At 37.2% G+C, this 18,045-nt stretch overlaps 1 protein-coding gene across 1 annotated transcript; it reads right to left on the bottom strand.

Moving 5' to 3' along the window:
• Positions 1-737: 737 nt before the first annotated feature.
• Positions 738-17,789, bottom strand: ABHD5 (abhydrolase domain containing 5). The gene is made up of 7 exons (XM_015823313.1): positions 17,622-17,789; positions 9,429-9,514; positions 8,590-8,962; positions 4,483-4,637; positions 3,608-3,719; positions 2,462-2,648; positions 738-894 (listed from the first exon to the last, which is right to left on the bottom strand). The coding sequence occupies exons 1-7, from the start codon at positions 17,756-17,758 to the stop codon at positions 805-807; spliced, it is 1,140 nt and encodes a 379-aa protein (XP_015678799.1). The 5' UTR covers positions 17,759-17,789; the 3' UTR covers positions 738-804.
• Between the last annotated feature and the right edge of the window lie 256 nt (positions 17,790-18,045).

Genomic DNA, 18,045 nt, shown 5'->3' with positions numbered 1-18,045 from the left:
CAAATATTAATTACTACAGTACTTTATCCATGACCTATGTAATGATTGAATTTTAGTAGCATGTAAAAATTGAGAATCAGGTCATCAATATATCTTGCAATAATCAGTGTCAAATCCACTGTATTCTGCAACTTCTCTTTAAAAGCAAGTGGAACAATATTGTTACCTTAGAACTTAGGTGTTCTAAGGTATTAATACCTTAGAACTTAGGACACGAAGCATTCAATCATTAGCACAGTAAACAACATTTACAAGAGCAAAAAATAAAAATCAGAATCTCCCAACTCTTCTTCCTTCTATTTGTGCTCTTTTTCCTGAGTGATCACTATTATAATTTTGGCAAATTCTTCCACATAAAATACAATGAAATGACATCCTATATGCATTCTTCTGACTCAATCCTCAGTAAATTTTTCATCTTCTTAAAAAGTTCAAGATAGAAGACTGCAATATATAGGTACTGCAAGAAGTAGCCAAACTGTAATTTTGCTATAGAAATTCCTGCATATTAATTTTGCAAAATTCCACTTTTAAAATTCCAGTTTTAAAATGTTTTAAAACATATTGAAATATAATATTTCCTCTAAATATACAGAGACAGAATCAAACTAAAATGTACAACTATTTTTAAATCTGCCCATTACAATAAAAGGCACTGCATAGTTTTAAGTGTGAAAACATCTTAAAAGAGTGCATTAAAAAAATCAGTTCTTTTTTCAGCTTTTCCTTAACATTTTTATAATATACTATAAAGTATTGCTTTGAATTATATCTATAGCCTCTTTTTTCAAAAAGCAGAACCTTTCAGTCCACAAAATTGCAAATCTCATTTATTTTTTGGTTGAAGTCTTCAGGTTGATCCGCATATACATAATGACCTGCACCAAGGATAGCCTGAAAATCGAAGAGAGGAGAAAAAAAATCAATTTAACGTTCAAACATCAATGTTTTATAACATTACTGACATTTACAAAAATATGAGCAAATTTGTGTTTCTAGGACAATACACTATGAATTGAATTCCCTATTTTTGTAAGTTCGTATTTTTCTTTTTCTCTCAGACTTTTTAAAAAGAAAGTTTAAGCCTACAGGCAAGGAAGTGTTTTGCTTTTTTATTTTCTCTGTGCTTTGAAAAAAGGGATAGTTGTGGTGTATTTAGAAATAAAACAAAACGGGGATCTAAGAAATTAATACAAAATTTATTCATTATTTCTTACACACTTAAAGGGTATCCATGCAAAAATAAGATTTCATATTGACTTTTATTTGCATACATTAAGATATACAGGTAGTCAGTCCTCAACTTGCAACAGTTAATTTAGTGACCGTTCAAAGTTACAACGGCACTGAAAAAAGTGATTTATGACTGTTTTTCACTTATAACCACTACAGCATGTCCATGGTCATGTAATCAAAATTCAGGTGCTTGGCAACTGACTCACATCTATGATGGTTGCGGTGTGCTAGGGTCATATGACCACCTTTTGTAAACTTCTGACAAGCAATGTCAATGGGGAAGCCAGATTCACTTAACAATCATGTTACTAATTTAAGAAGTGCAATGATTCATTTAACAACTGTGGCAAGAAAGGTCGTAAAATGGGGCAAAACTTAATTGACAAATGTCTCACTTAGCAACAGAAATTTGGGGCTCAATTGTGGTCGTAAATCAAGGACTACCTGTATTTAACAGAAAAGCTAAACAGAATAACTGAAAAATCTGGTTTGGGTCCTTGTGAGATTCAATATATCTAAATTTGAAGGGAGAATCGGTATAGTGGATAAGGCATCAGGCTAGAAACCAGAAATTGAATTCTAATCCTGCTTTAGGCACAAATCCAGCTGGATTACCCAGATGGGCCAATCATTCTTTCTCAACCATAGGAAGCAGGCAATGGCAAATTACTTTCAAAAAACCTTGCCAAGAAAACTGCAGAAACTAGCTGAGGTAGTTATCAGCAGTTAACTCTGACCTGAGGGCACAGAAAAAAAAAAAACATCTGAAGGATATAGGGAGGATCCACCTGAACACAGAACTGAGGTTTTTGTGAATAAGTAATTCTCCAGTCCATTTACAATCTTCTTCTCATCTGTTCATCATGGAGAAGTGAGTAAGATCTATTAGTATTGCAGTGGTTATAGATCTGTAGTCAAATGAATGCATCCATGCATCAATTCAATTCATGCTGAATTGCTTTGTTTTTCATATTTATGCATGCTGAATTGCTTTGTCTTTCATATTTATGCATAGAGGATCAAAAAGAAAAATATATGTCCAAAACATATTTTAAAAGACTGACAGGATAGTAATTTGACCACTTTTAAGTTTCAGTAATAGTTAGAGAAAAAGTATCTGTTACCAATTGCCAAATGTTCAAAGAAGATAAATTAGAGTGGTCACCTTGCAACAGGATGACTAAAAACAAAATGAATAAAATAATGACTAGAATGTCTCACTTACTATTGTTTTCACATAGGAATTTGGTCGCAGGGACTGGATGGTGGCTCCAGAATTGCCATCTATACATGACCTTGCTCCATAAATCACAGTGATAGGAATGTCTTTATGCATATGAGCAATTCTCTGCAACATTGGCCTTTTTGCCCATCCATAGGGAACTGTCATGTTCTTGAAAGCAGTTTCACCACTTAAAGACATCAATGAAAAAAACAAGTTGTATTTGCTAAATATCATAAACCTGACTTTTATTATTATTTCTTAACATAACATCATCTAATATTGCTGGATGTATGTATGTATGTATGTATGTATGTATGTATGTATGTATGTATATGTATATATATATTAACCAAGTTAAAATTTGTCTAGCATTTGTCATGTGTGTATATATATATGTGTGTATGTGTGTGTGTGTATATATATACATATACATACACACACACACACACACATACTTTGTCTAGCATTTGTCATGTCTGTTTAATACAATCCCAGATAATTTAACATAAATATCTTTATTTCTTTCTAGTTCTATGGAACGTTAATAGCATAAGTCTGATATAGCCTTTGCCACACATGACTTCATGAACAGAGACACCTTTTTAAAAATCACACTGTCCTTTGTGAATGTTGGAAGAAGAATGAGTGAATAAAAGAGAAAAATATTAAAACAATTATGAAGTTGACACTTTCTTAGCAAAATGTATCAGATTTCAAAGGAACCTCACACCTGTCAGCTCTTTATTCTTCAGGTAATAGCTTAAGAGGGCTTTTCTGTCATCTTTACAAACAGCTTATTAAACAATAGTGAAGGCTGAAGATTTATGGTGACTTCACGTGTTAAGAAAACACCATGCAAGAAAATGATTTAGTAGAGAATTTACTTGTCCCTTTTATAATGCCCTTTTTGAAAACACTCCATTTCATTCTTCCTCTAATAATCAGCATGGTCAGTTCTTCATGTATTTTATAAAAGTGATTTTCTATTTATAGAAAATTATTCTACTTCTTTTTTTGAGGACTGTAGTTCTGCAAATGACAACATCTCCTATCTTTGCAGACTATTGTACACTGTTTGATTATTTAAAGATCCATGCTTTAGAGAATAATTAATTAATATAAAGATTTTTAAAATCTTACACTTACCTTGGTGATTGCACATTACAGTGATAGATATATTCGGTGACTGTATCATCATCAAACATAGATGAATACTTTCTCTTAAAGTCTGGCCTTATACGTTGTACCAGGCTCAATCCTATCATATATCAAAATCAAGAGTTTAATACTGCTAATAGCAGACAAAGGAGGGGAATTTCAAAATGTACAAAAAATAACAATTCTATTTTTTCAAGCACTGAAATACATTGCCTGATACTATCATTATCAGTCATTCATATGGGAATTAAAGAAACTATTATTTTATTTAAATACAATTTAACGAACAAAAAATAACAATTAGCTAGCATTGTAACATTCCTGATCTGACAAGCTACATTTTCTTCTAAATAAATTATGCTTACATTAGCACAAGATCCAATATATTATGATATATTATAATAATTATTATACCTATAAATATTTTCAGCCACCAGGTATTTTATTTCTATTTGGTCCCTAAGCATCCAACCAATTTATAAACTCTTCAGTAAAAAAATCCATTTGAAGTGTAAACTTCAAGAGAAAGAGAAAATTAATGCTAAACAGGAAATTTTGGCCATCATATTTATCCTTGCCAATAAATATCTAAAGCACTTCGTTCCCAAAATTACCAGACTGTGTCTGGCAGAGCATTTATATTCTCCGGCAGGAGCCTGCTGCCTTTCTATGCTGGATGCAAAGGAAGATCTAAGTGCATCGTTCTTCCTCAATCACTTTGCTCAATGACCTTAATGGGATTCCACATTCTAACCTGACCAGGTGAGTGCTTAAATATATAGATGACCTAAAGTCCACCTTACTGCAATTTCAAAAATGATGTCTTTGGCAGTACAATCAAAATAAGCTAGGTTAGTACTCACCAAAAGGTCCGGCTATTCTGAGACCAGCCAATGGATTAAATGGACTCAAAATGGCTCCAAGTGCTTTGATCCATATTGGAATAGTCCTCTCATGCTCAGCATTGGAAGGCCTTTCTGGAAAACCCCATGGCTCCACTAATAGAAGATGCTTTACTCTGCAGGGATAAAAGTTAAGGTATTTCATCAGTAAGGAAATAATTTAAACAGTGCAAATCTTATTTCAGATTCAACTTTAATCACTTGGTATGTACCCATGAAATAGATTTATATAGAATAAGAATATATATTTTATGTTTCAAAGTTCAGTTAGAGAATTATTAACCACTTCAAACTGGGTACAGGGTAGAAAATGTATGCTGACTCTGACCTTTCTCTATCCACACAATTATCTGAAAGTGAGTTGTCCTCATATTTAATTAGCAGTCATTCACATAATCTGAGATTTTGCTTTATCAGACTGAGTTATTTAATGAGTGTACGCAAGTCCAAACAAAAATGGAATTGGGCAGAGACTAATTCTTTATCCAGACAGCTGAACACCTACAGAGGGTTTATGATAGTATACGATATATAGCACTATATATAGACAATTACAGTGAATTGAATTTAAACCTGGATGGACAATTCCATCAGAGGAAGAGACTCTTTTTTTTTTTTTACATGTACCCTCTGAGGCTTAGTCTAGTGACAACAGCCTTACCGATGAAGGAGAGATATTTGGCTCATTTCTTTTGCTCTTTTCTTAAATTTGAGGTACGGTTTAAATATACAAAACAGATACATTGAATCCCATGGAGGCCTATATCACAACTTTTATGAAGTAAAAACTAGGGGAAAGAACCCTTCCTAGTACAAAGAGAAGTTTTTCCATTACATTTAGTATTGCAATCTGGAAATAAATTGGGCTTTGGGGGAAGTACGTGCTGGACAAAAATCACCCATCTATTAAAACCATACTTCATGTTAACCACGGCCCTCAGTAGAGATGAAATAGCAAGTTGGAATCTTGCTTTACCCCAAATGCTTCTCCCAAGAATACTGGATATAGAAGAGGAGAGAGGACACATGGGCCTTTTGCACAATACTATGATTTAACTTTACAAACAAACTGATCAACAACTGTATCACTGGTTTCCTGAATGGCCAAGGTTGCACTAGAGATGATCTCTATCCTCCAACCTCACATTTGATGACAATAAATCACAATAAATCATATACTATTTTTTTTGTTCCAACTTTGCTATGTAAACTTAGATAATACAGCTTGCAAATTGTGCTTTATGATTTAGATTTGGATGAATGCATATTGTAACTTTGTTGATATTATTCCTCTCCAATGTTATGGAGTTATGAACCTAATCTCTATATTTTCACTCTAGCTGCATAACAATCAAGTCATATACTGTATCAGTATCATTCATTTAAAAAAACACTGCCAGAAAATAATTTACATTCCAAGGCATTCAATAGCTATCTAAACTTTATGGTCTACAGCATTTCAGCAAAATACGAACTGATATAATGTAGCATTTTTGCATGGTGTTGGATTGCAATCCCCATAATATCTTACCACTAATAATTCTGACTAGGACTGAGGAATTCTGAAGTTCAGTAATATCTGGGAACTCCACTTTGCTCAACCTTGAAATAAAAATCTATTTTTGTTTTTCTTTAGATATAGGCCAGTGATGGTGAACTTTTAGAGACCGAGTGCCCAAACTGCAACCCAAAACCCACTTATTTATCACCGGGTGCCAGGTGGGCATGGCCCACTGGGTGGGCGTGGCTGTGGTGGTCATGGCAGACTGGGTGGGTGTGGCCAAGGTGGGCGTGGTCACCTCGATGTTGATCGTGGGGAGGGACGCCTGTGGGGGCCGGGCAGGGTTGGGGGAGATCCAGGGGGTCTCTGGTAGGTGGGGCAATGGGCAGGAAGCTCGTCCTGCAGGGTGAGGCAAGGCGAGGCAGGGCGGGGGTGCCATTGTCACAGGGCAAGGCGAGGTAGGGGCCGGGGCGGCTGCTGCCTGATACCATCGGCCCCGCACACAGAGGCCAGCGAGCGCATGGGAGCTGACAGTGTCCCATCAGCAGCCACAGCCTGCCGGCCCCTCGACCGGCGCACTCTGGGGCTCTGCAGCCTGCCGCCAGCAATTCAGAGAAACTGCCTCTGAGCTGGACGGCCAGTTGACAGCTGAGGAGGCAATGCAGTGGGTTGTGCCCGAGAAAAGGAGAGCATATGAGGCCAGGAGGGACGGGGGGGAGAGAAACCAGCCGTGCTGGGATGCATCCGGCCACATGGGACTTCGGCAAGTTAGCGGGCGCTGGTTGAAGGATGGTTGCCGTCTCTGGGGCATGGTGCGCATGCCCACAGAGAGGGCTTTGAGTGCCGCCTCTGGCATGCGTGCCATAGGTTCGCCACCACTGATATAGGCCAATCTATTCATTTCTCTTAAGGTCATCCAGCTGCAAAGGGTTCATGGGATTCCAGTCTTGTTTGTCACCATCACCCTCACAAATGGAAAAGAGATGAGCTACAGTTTTCTACAACCTCATTGTGGTTAAGATTAAGGTAAATTCTAATTCTGAGGTTGTACAAATAGAGAAAACTTCAATCTCCAATTGCAAAATGGACATATCTTACTTCTGCATTCACTGGGTTCTGAACTGTCATGTGCAGATGATGAGTAAGCCACCATGCTCTGTCTCATACTTTCAGTTGAAGTAAAGAGGTGAGCTCTCTGTTCAATGCTTTTCTATCTTTTCTTACAATATTGGATTGAAAAGTAGACTGTCCAAAATTAGAATGCTATATTACCTTTACAAGTTGAGAAGGCCCCACTCCCTGATCTTATACTATATTTTGGAGATATACAAAGTAATTAAGAACAATATCTTGAGTGAGGAAAGGTGCTGGCAATACCAATTGCTTGGTCAATAAGCCAGTAACATTTAGCTATTGGATTTCTTTTTCAACAATGCAACTCATTTTATGAGTATCTGTGTATTTCCATACTCCAATTCTTTATGATTATCAACATTTAAACTCTTACATAATTGAGTTGATGCATTTGTTTTCTTAAAATATAACAGAAATAAAACATTTATCTCTTCTCACTTTAATTTCAAAATAATTGTTTATGTATTAAAATCAGTATTACTAGAAAATGGAACTTTAATCACAGTTCAAATAATTCTATTCTTGTTTTTTAAGTAATAATACCAATCTAAAATTTCTTCTGTAGCTCAGTGAAAGAATGCATGATTTACATACAAAAATTCTAAAATTCATCTTGCATCTCTGGGATAAATACTATAATATACTACTGGATATCTATAGTTGATAAATTATGGCTACTACTGTGCCAGATGAATCAATCAAAAAAGATTTTTTGAAGAATAGCTAAGTTCACAGAACATAAACTACCATTAAATGAAAGTGAAAACCTTTATTTTTTTCTAATGCAAATATTGTTAGCTTTTTCCTGAAGTATACCATTTCTCCATTACTTATGATCTTCAGTAATTATTTGCCATTCCTTCACACTTTCCTCCCCCTCCAAGTTTTTGTTCTTTAATTATTCTGAAGTCAAATTCATGAATATGACACATGAGGAGCAATATTTTGTGGTTCCCTTAAATGTCCTCCATAGATATTTAAAAGCAACCCAAAAAAGATGTTTGGTGCAAATTCATTCAGATGATAACATGGAAGTTAAGTGCAACAATGTCTAAATTCTATATTTAAAACTGTTAAATTGAAGCTAAGCAGAGAATTTAGCCATTTGGTTCCAGAATGCACACATACTATAATCATATTATTCTGCCAACCTATTATTTCATAGAAATTATTTTTCTTTATCTATTGCTTGTCAGTTTGGTGTAGTAGTTAAGATATCAGACTAGAAACTAGGAGACCGTTATGTTCTAGACTTGCTTTAGACACAAAACCAGCTGGGTAACTTTGAGCTAATTGCTTTCTCTCAGCCTGAGGAAGGAAGCAATAGCAAACCACTTCTGAAAAACCTTACAAAGAAAACTGCAGGGATTTTTCCAGGTAGTCTACAAGAATCTGATACAATTGAACAAAAGGAAAAAAATTATTTCATATACCTTGATGGGTATTTTAGTGAATAAGCAGCTGCCAGGAAGCCACCCAAGTTGTGTCCAAGTAAAATCATTCTATCCAATCCTATTTTCCGTCTCCATTCTTCAATAGACTCTACAAATTGATTTTCTGCCACCTCTGCATCAGGGTCAAACTGGGGTCTACTACTGCGACCAAATCCCAAGAAATCAAATGCATATACAGTCCTATTTTCACAAAGATCTTCAAAGTTGAGAGCCCAAAGTCCAATACCACCTCCAAACCCATGAAGAAGAACAAGTGGAGTTTTCTGTGAAAGGTTCTGAGAGAATGTAAGCGTCCATATTTTATTTCCATTGGATAGGTATACATATTGTTTACTGTAGGTACTTGTAATACCTGAAGGAAGAAATACAAGCCTTATTATTCAGTCTATACTGATATAATTCTACAAACACAATGAACACATTTTGACATCAGATCCACTGAGAATACCTTTATTTTCACTATTGTACCTTATAACACAGTCCAGAATGACTTGTGAAATAAGAAAGCAAACTTTATTTTAGGGGTTATTCACTTACATTATTCCCAATTTTCACCTGTGCAACTTGTTTGAACCTTCCAGTCTCTGAAATGCAACAAATTATGGTCATGCTATATTCCATTTTGTTTAATATACTAGCTACCCAATTAAAATCTAATTCTTTTCCTGGTGGGACCAGTTTCTCAATTGCACCAAAGCTTATTTCTTAATTATTATTGTTCTTCCAACTTTTTTCTCCATTAAAAAAGAGAGGAGGAAAGAGTCAGTAATAAAACTTGAGATGAATGCTGCTCGAGATTTCTTACCACAAGTGCTTACATTTCAAAATTTTCTCTTCAGCATCTTTAAGGTGTACAAGTGATGTAGGACACCATGCAGGGAGCCAACTAGATAGCCATCCTGACCTAGATGGAATACAAGAGTTTAGAATAATTTAAATAATATGCTATTATTATAATTATTCAGTGATCAGGTAATAGATGTCTTTGATTAGACATTGGAGATAATAATAACCTGAGATGTGGTAATCTTGCATTTAATTATTTCCAATCCAATTATCAAAATATGAAATATTTGTCATGCTGTGAAAAATTGCTGATGCTCAAAATCACTGTAGCCATCCTAACTTTGATCAGTCAATGTAATGTATTCATTAAATATATAAATGTAACCTTGTTACAAAAATAAAGGGATACTCTGAATCCTAAGAAAAAGTACACGTCTGATTATTGCAAAATTTGAGGTATACTATATAGTATAATAATACTTGATTGAAATTCCAAATTTACTATATTTTATGCTAACTTTTCAAAAAAGGACAAATAAAACTAGTAAGGTGCTGTTTTTTTACATACATAGTATCTTGTATGTGCATGGAAGGCCAGGAAGAATACATTTATGGCCTAAGTGGACTTTGTTTTTTCTGTTCCAACACACTGGTTAGTGCATTGAGCATTGCTTTGAGTTTTCTTTGTGTGGTTAAGTGTTGTTACCTATAGTGCATTAAATGATAACATACAATAACTTACATAGCATATAAAAATTTACATAATTAACACTTTAAGAGTTTAATGACAATTAAGGACTGAATCTCATCATGTGTGCATGATATACTTGGTTCTATGCAGAATAGTTTTTTAGCAATATAATTTGCTAAAGGGCTATATATCTAAAGAGGCCATACAATATATCTAAAATGGAAATCTATTCAAAAATGCAATGTCCTGGGTTTTTTAAAAAAAATAAAATAACAGGATCAAATAGGTAGTTGTAATTGAGATTTTAGTGTATGTTTAGTTCAAGGAGATATACCTAAAAAAAAAGATGAGGTGTGAAATTTTCAGGCTAGAGAACTGAAAACATCTATATTATCCTCTACAAGCTGAAGATTTGTTTGGCCTAAATAACTTACCACAACCATATAGAACATCTTGTGTTCAAGTTACTTGGTAATCGTGAGGGCTGCATCCAATATATCTAGAGGGTCCATAATTACACTGATTAATCTGCATAATATCTACCACATCAGTGTAGTATAGACTCTACAAATTAGTAGAATCCAAAAAAGGACTCATGACTCTTCCCAACTCACTAAGATACAGCGTAATATATAACTCAAGTTGAAAACTTCTATTCCAAATAGAAAAGTGTAGTTAATTATTCTATTTATTAGAGAGGAAGAACTGTAAACAAATATTCTGGGAACTCTGTTTTAGGTCAGTTAATTTCAGGTAATTTATCTGATTGCCTACAGGAAAACCTTACCACTATTGGATTATTTTTTGGTACAGGCACTGGATAATTTAAGCACAAATTCAGAAAGAAAAACTAAATAACTTTATATAAAATTCTCCAAAGATATCCAGCATTCAGATTAATTTTTAAAGTATGAATAAATAAAGCAGGACTGAAAAATATGTTAATGTACTGCAAAATATTTATTTCATTCACATGTATATTCCAATGAAGAAAGAGATTAATTTTGCTTAATATTTGAAAAATAAGCATCTATTTTACAAGAGAATTCTACAATTCAGATCCTATAAAAGAAAATAGCCAGCCACCTAATCTCTATACATCATGTTGAAGTGGTCCAAAGAAAGGCCACCAAAGAGTAACTAATTGATGAATAAGTACAAGATAAAAATACTGATTTTGAATGATTTACCTGTCCAGATATATGGATTTTATTTTATTTTCTAAATGGGCAGTCTTCCTCCCAAAAATAAGATTGGAATCTGGCTATACTTTTGAATTTACCATTGTCACAGGTAGTTCACTTGGTACTGAGGTTCAAGGTGCTATCTTATAATCAAACAGCTTTAGATACAATACTGTATTAAATGTTTTCGCTAAAGTTTTTTTAAAATAAATATTGTATAAAATCTCATATTTTTTAAAAAACATGGACAGCAAGCCTATGACTCTGAAGAATACAAAGAGTATTGTAAAGTACACTTCCAAGGGGGACAGAACCCCTGGCCATAGAACCTTGTATCTTTTGAACCAGTATCAGGTTACTTCCTAGTTTTAGATTAAAAGTACAAATGAGATACACTGCAGGACAATTTAAACTGCTTTCATTATGTGTTAGTTATTCGGTCACAAATGGCGCATACATTTAGAATCATAATGGTTTTCGGTGCAAGGTAGCTATCTGAAGCTGTCTCAGAACAGTCTTCTTTTCCCGTTTATATGTACTTTCCTTTCTTAAATGTAAAACTATCTCTAAAATAAAGTAGTGGGTTATAGTTCCCTGTATTAGAGAGGAATATCTAGGAAAGGAAGAAAAATCCTACACAATATTTCTAGGAAGCCTACTCTACATCTGTTCCAAGAGGCCTTGGCATTGCTACAATTTGTTGCTACATTAGGTGAGAGGGAAAATAACAAGTTCCTTATTATAATTATTGGTTTTTAAAAGCATTCAGAAATAAGAATTCAAGAATCAAATTAAAAATAATACAATTTATTCTACTCAGGAACTACTATACAGCACATAAAACTGGATAGTTACACTGGCCCTTGATTTGCCAAATAAGATGGGATTATAATAAGTAACGCCAACCACAGTACTTTTCTACACTTTTTTAGCAGTTCTATATGTGACAATGACACTTTAGGTTGAAGGCTGTTATAGAACATATGCTAAGAATTTTGTTATGCTTTCTTCAAATTCAGGCATTCTGAATGTCACCTTGTAAGAAGGTTAATGTTGAATGCTTGAAGGACTGAAATTATACAATCAATTTGTGAGAAATGCTGACTGAAAGGAATTCTGATTAATAATTCAAATTGGGATTGAGAACTCTTCCTGATTTATCAGATGACACCAATTGTTCTCATAAAATTTCCAACTGAAATAAATTTTGCATAATTGATTATATATAAATACTATTGGTAAGACTGCATTGAAGGTTTTGGAGATTTTGCATGAATTCAGTTTTATAGGATTTGGTTACAACTGTGCCTCTTTTCTGTTTTGTCCTTAAAATAATTAAAAGAGCCTACTGATAATAAAAAATATTGTTAGTTATAGAAAGCAGTATGAAATGATTGGGAAAATGACTTATTTTTCTTAACAGATAATATATGTAGCTGTATACTGTATAGATTTATTGTATCCATCTACATTTACAATTTAATTTCCTTAAGCTTGCTTAAAAATATTTAACTATTTTGGTGTCACTGCATAATGCACTTAAAACTTTTAAATAGTTTTTCATGAATTTCTTATCATCCAACATTCAAAATTCTGTAAACAAAGATGCCAAAGTGAACCCCTTTGATTCTGAAATGTTTTGTTAATCTCACAGAAAATAGTAAAATCATCATCCAAAAATATCTGCTTTAAACTAGAGCTCCTAAAATGTCTGCTCTAAAAGAACAAATGAGCATCCTCCTATGGAATATCAGTTAGTAGGAGTACAGATAGTCCTTGATTTATGACCACAATTGGGCCCAAAATTTAGGTTGCTAAGTGAGACATTTGTTAAGTGAGTTTTCCCCATTTTATTACTTTTTTTGTGACAGTTGTTAAGTAATCACTTGCACTGGTTAAGATAGTAACACAGTCGTTAAATGGCTTCCCCATTGATTTTGCTTGTCAGGTCACAAAAGGTGATCACATGACCCTGGGACACTGCAACCATCATACCTGTCAGTTGCCAAGCATCTGAATTTTGATCATGTGACCATGGAGTGGTGCAACAGTTGTAAATGTGAAAAGACAGTTTTTTCAATGCCATTGTAACTTTGAATGGTCACTAAACGAACCGAAAGTCAAGGACTACCTGTAGTCTAACATCAGTCTGGGTGTCAAACATGCCGCGTCACGTTATGTGTTGTGACATATCACAACTTTTTTTGCATTGCCAGAGCTGGGGTGGGTGCGGCCTCTGCATGATGCAATGACCCGGGGGCTGGCAGTTTGACACCCCTGGTCTAGAGCAGGGCTTTTCAACCGGTGGTACACGTACCACTTGTGGTACATTAATGAGTGGCAGGTGGTACGCAGCCCTGCCTAGCCAAGTGTAGTGGGGGGGGGGGGGAAGAACCACAACAGGCAAGGACTTACAGTGAGAGAGTCCTCTGGAACTGCAAAGGCCCCAGGCTCACTTCTGGCTCACCCTCCCCCATGAGAAAGGAGGGGGGCGCGGAGACAGGACAGCCTATAAAACGAGACAGTTTGGGCAGGAGAGGGAGAAAGAAAAAAAGCAGCAGCCTTGGGAGGAGNTTAGTCCAGAATGCAGCCGCGCGGGCGGTGTTGGGAGTGACCCGTCGCTCCCATGTAACGCCGCTGCTGCGCGAGCTGCACTGGCTGCCGGTGGCTTTCCGGGTGCGCTTCAAGGTGCTGATTATCATCTTCAAAGCGCTCCATGGCATCGGACCTGGTTATCTCCGAGACCGCCTTCTGCCTCAGATTACCTCTCATCAGCCGATACGCTCCCACAGAGAGGGTCTCCTCAGGGTGCCGTCAGCCAGACAGTTCCGGCTGGCGACCCCCAGGGGGAGGGCCTTCTCGGTTGGAGCTCCCACCCTATGGAACGAACTACCCCCAGAGATCCGGGTGATCCCGGATCTCCCCTCCTTCCGCCGCGCCCTCAAGACATGGCTATTTAAGTTGGCAGGACTGGCCTAAGGGTTATTTTTAGCTTGGTTTTATAATAATTTTTTAAAAAATAATAATGGCCTAATAATATTTCATTTTAATTAACATTTTAACTTTAGTATTTTTGTATTTATGTATTTGTTTTTAAAAGGCTGTAAGCCGCCCTGAGTCCGCAGGGAGAAGGGCGGGGTAGAAATATAAATAATAAATAAATGACCCTGGGCATGCTGGTCATAAGCATGAAAAGTGGTCATAAGTCATTTCAATGCAATTGCAACTTTGAACAGGTTTTTCTTTTGGTCATCAAGTTTTTGACACCTTGCTAGGTGGTACTCGAATATTGCCATATCCTAAAAGTGGTACAATTGGTAAAAAGGTTGAAAAGCCCTGGTCTAGAGTATTCCCTAGAAGACTAATTCTAGGTATTCACATTTCTACTTAACCTGCTTCACTGATGACATGAGAGCAATATACAGTACAGTTGGATGTACTATGAACATCATTAGGAAAAAGTGGACCTCACAGGACTGCTGCATTTACTGTATTTTTCGCTCTATAAGACGCACTTCCCCCCCAAAAAGATGGGGGAAAATGTCTGTGCGTCTTATGGAGCGAATGCCGCCTCCCACCGCACTACGCCGCTCCGCGTCCCGCGCCTTCGTGTCTCAAGCCTCTGTGGCACAGAACTGCTGGCGTTATGCTTGGGCGGAAGACTTTTTCTTTTACAGATGGGGCGGGTGGGCCTGACATTCACGTGCAGGCAGGACCCCGCCCGCCGAGCCACCGCTTCCCCATCGCCCTCCACGCCAGCCGTCTCCGTCTCCAGACCTCCCAGCTGACGGGCACAGGTCCGGGGGTCGCCAGCTGACGGGCGCAGGAGTTCGGCGCTGCAGCGGCCTCCCCTTCGCCCTCCGCACCGGCCAAAGCATTGCCTGACATTCCAGCTGATGGGCGCAGGTCCGGGGGTCGCCAGCTGACGGGCGCAGGAGGTAGGCACCGCTGCGGCCTCCCAGCCACTTGCTTCTTCGGCTGGAGCAATTGCAAGTGCTTGCATGGTCGCCGGCGGCGGGGAGTGCGTCAGCGGCCCTTGGGGACCATGCAAGCCCTTGCAATTGCTCCAGCCGAAGAAGCAAGCGGCTGGGAGGCCGCCGCGGTGCCTACCTCCTGCGCCCGTCAGCTGGCGACCCCCAGACCTGCGCCCGTCAGCTGGNTTCCAGCTTGCGGGACTGGCCTAGGGGATTTTAGAGGGGGTTTTAATTATATTTTAATTGGATTAGATTTAAATATTTCCCTTTTAATTAATTTTAAACTTGTATTGTAATTTTTGTATTTTTATCCGATTGTTAGCCGCCCTGAGTCCGTAAGGAGAAGGGCGGGATATAAATGTAATAAAATAAAATAAATAAATAAAATAAATAAAATAAACTATCAAGAACAGCCTAAATGTCTGATTAAGAAAAATTGATCAGATTTTCTAGGTTTGAGGTGTAAAAATTGAGAGTTTAGCATCACATCTGATATGATCGTCATTATATGATATCTTTTTGGCATGCTAACATATAAGTAGATTTATGGAAAATCTTTAAATATTAAATATATTAATATGATGTTGAATTACTATATATACCAAAGCTTCAAAATCTGACTTTTTATCAGAAAATGTGATTATACTGAAACATGAGTGTTTAAAAGAATTAGGTTAAGGAAAGACTTTCAGAAATGTGTGGCATTAAATACTTCCTTTAATATTGTTAAGGCAATATTTATTACTAATCAAAAAAGAAAGAAATACGTACTACTATGGGAGAGATTTTGTGATATTGTATAATAATTGTATAATAATATTTTGTAATAATCAGATTAATACACAAAAGTGACTTATGACCATTTTTCACACTTATGACCATTGAAGTATCCCCATGGTCACATAATCAAAATTCAGATGATTGGCAACTGGTTCATATTTATGAAGGTTGCAGTGTCCTGGGGTCATGTGATCAACTTTTGTGACTTTCTGACAAGCAAAATCAATCGGGAAGCTAGATTCACTTAACAACTGTGTTACTAACTTAACAATTGCAATGATTAACTTAAGAAAGAAAAATCATAAAATGGGGCAAAACTCACTTAAAAAATGTTTCACTTAACAACATAAATTTTGGGCTCAATTGTGGTTGTAAGTTTAGGACTACCTGTTCATAAGTTTTGACTTTTTCCTGTTTCTTCTTTTGGAGGATTATAACTGTCTTTCCATTTCTATTAATTTTTCTCTAAGTTTAAAGTTAGTTTAGTTAATTGTGTGTGGGATTTTTTTTAGCGCATTTAGGTGTTTGTCATTTTTTATGATTTATGTAAAATGTAAAAATAATAATAAAAATAACATTTTACCTGTGTCTGGGCAATCCCATATAAAGGAAGATTATAAATGATGTCAACATTTAATTGTCTTTGCCCAAGACTTTTATGCAAAGGTAGCAGTGGACTCCACCCAACTTCAATTGACATTCATTAGGCCTCAAGAAGCAAGGTGTAATCTGGAGAAATTCCTGATTCATGAATAAGCCTTTATTCCTAGACCTGGACTTCTGCATTGGTTTGGAGCTGTTCTATCACTCAGTGGCCTGTGAGTTATGGGGTATTTTCAGGACAGATGCTGGGCTTAAAATTCTAAATAATGAAAGAAATATAGTTCTGCCCCAGTATCACTGGCAGACTCAGATTTCATCAACTGTCATTTATTGTCCCTTCTTCCTCATGAAAATTCATCTAAGAAAATCATAATAAAACTTCATTGAGGTTATAAAAAGTGTACATATGGATTGGAATAGCTGTTATTCAATTGTCTTCCTTATCCAGAATATCTTTATAAAGATATTATTAGACTATCTGCTAGGAATATCTGCCACTTCTTCCTCTAGTCTATTTCTACTTAGAACCCGCTCCTACAAATGTACTTGTCATCTGCCATTGACCTAAAACCACCCATGTGAAGTACCAAAGTTTAGCTCCCATCTGGAATTTTGGGAATTCCATTCCCAACGCATTTGGGACCAGTAGATTTGGGGGACTACATTTTGCTATGAGGGTCTCTGGGACCCAACATTACTGCTAAGCACCTTGGAAATACTGTTATTTTTACTGTAATACTGTGACAAAAACACAGTTATCATGCACTTGTCACTGAGGCAACATCAGAATTATGCATCCTAGAAAAGGCTATTCGCGTGCCGGCGACGGAAACAGGCAAGTTTCCAGTTCTAGGACAGCAAGCCGGGCCAGCGGGAGCATCTGGGAACACCGGCGCGTCAGACTGAGCCGACGAGGGAGGGCCTCTCAATAGCGCGCTGGGTGACATCGCTGGCCAACCGGCTTGCAGCCTCACTTCCCCCTCCTTAACTCACTGTTCGTTGGCGAACTCGGCGGACTCGTCGTCAACCATGGTAGCACTGCTGCGGCGGCCGAGAACGGCTCCTAAAGCAGTCGCCGGGAGCGCAGCAAGCGACAGAGCAACCGCGGCAGCGGCGCCAACGCCAGCCATCACGGGACCCGCCCGATGGCAGTCGCGTCAGCGCGTCAGCCTTCAGTCCCGCCCCACTATCGAGCGACCGGCCGGCTGCCTAGAGAGGCTTCATCTCTGAAAACACCGAAAAAATGCGTGGCGTCAGTTCGGCGTTCTCCATTGGACGGCTGCAGTTAGTTTTGGTCCGTTGGGGGAGGAGCTGACGCATGTTCTACTCTTTTCCTCAGGTTTCGCAATCCCTCCTTACACAATTCGAGGAGGTGCCGAGAGTTCTTGTGCAAATTGCACAGAAGGAAACTTTCTTG

Source organism: Protobothrops mucrosquamatus, unplaced genomic scaffold (assembly GCF_001527695.2).
Source record: "Protobothrops mucrosquamatus isolate PMUCROS unplaced genomic scaffold, P.Mucros_1.0 scaffold_177, whole genome shotgun sequence".
In the NCBI taxonomy this organism is placed as follows: Eukaryota; Metazoa; Chordata; class Lepidosauria; order Squamata; family Viperidae; genus Protobothrops; species Protobothrops mucrosquamatus.
This window is presented reverse-complemented; position numbering and strand designations above follow the sequence as displayed.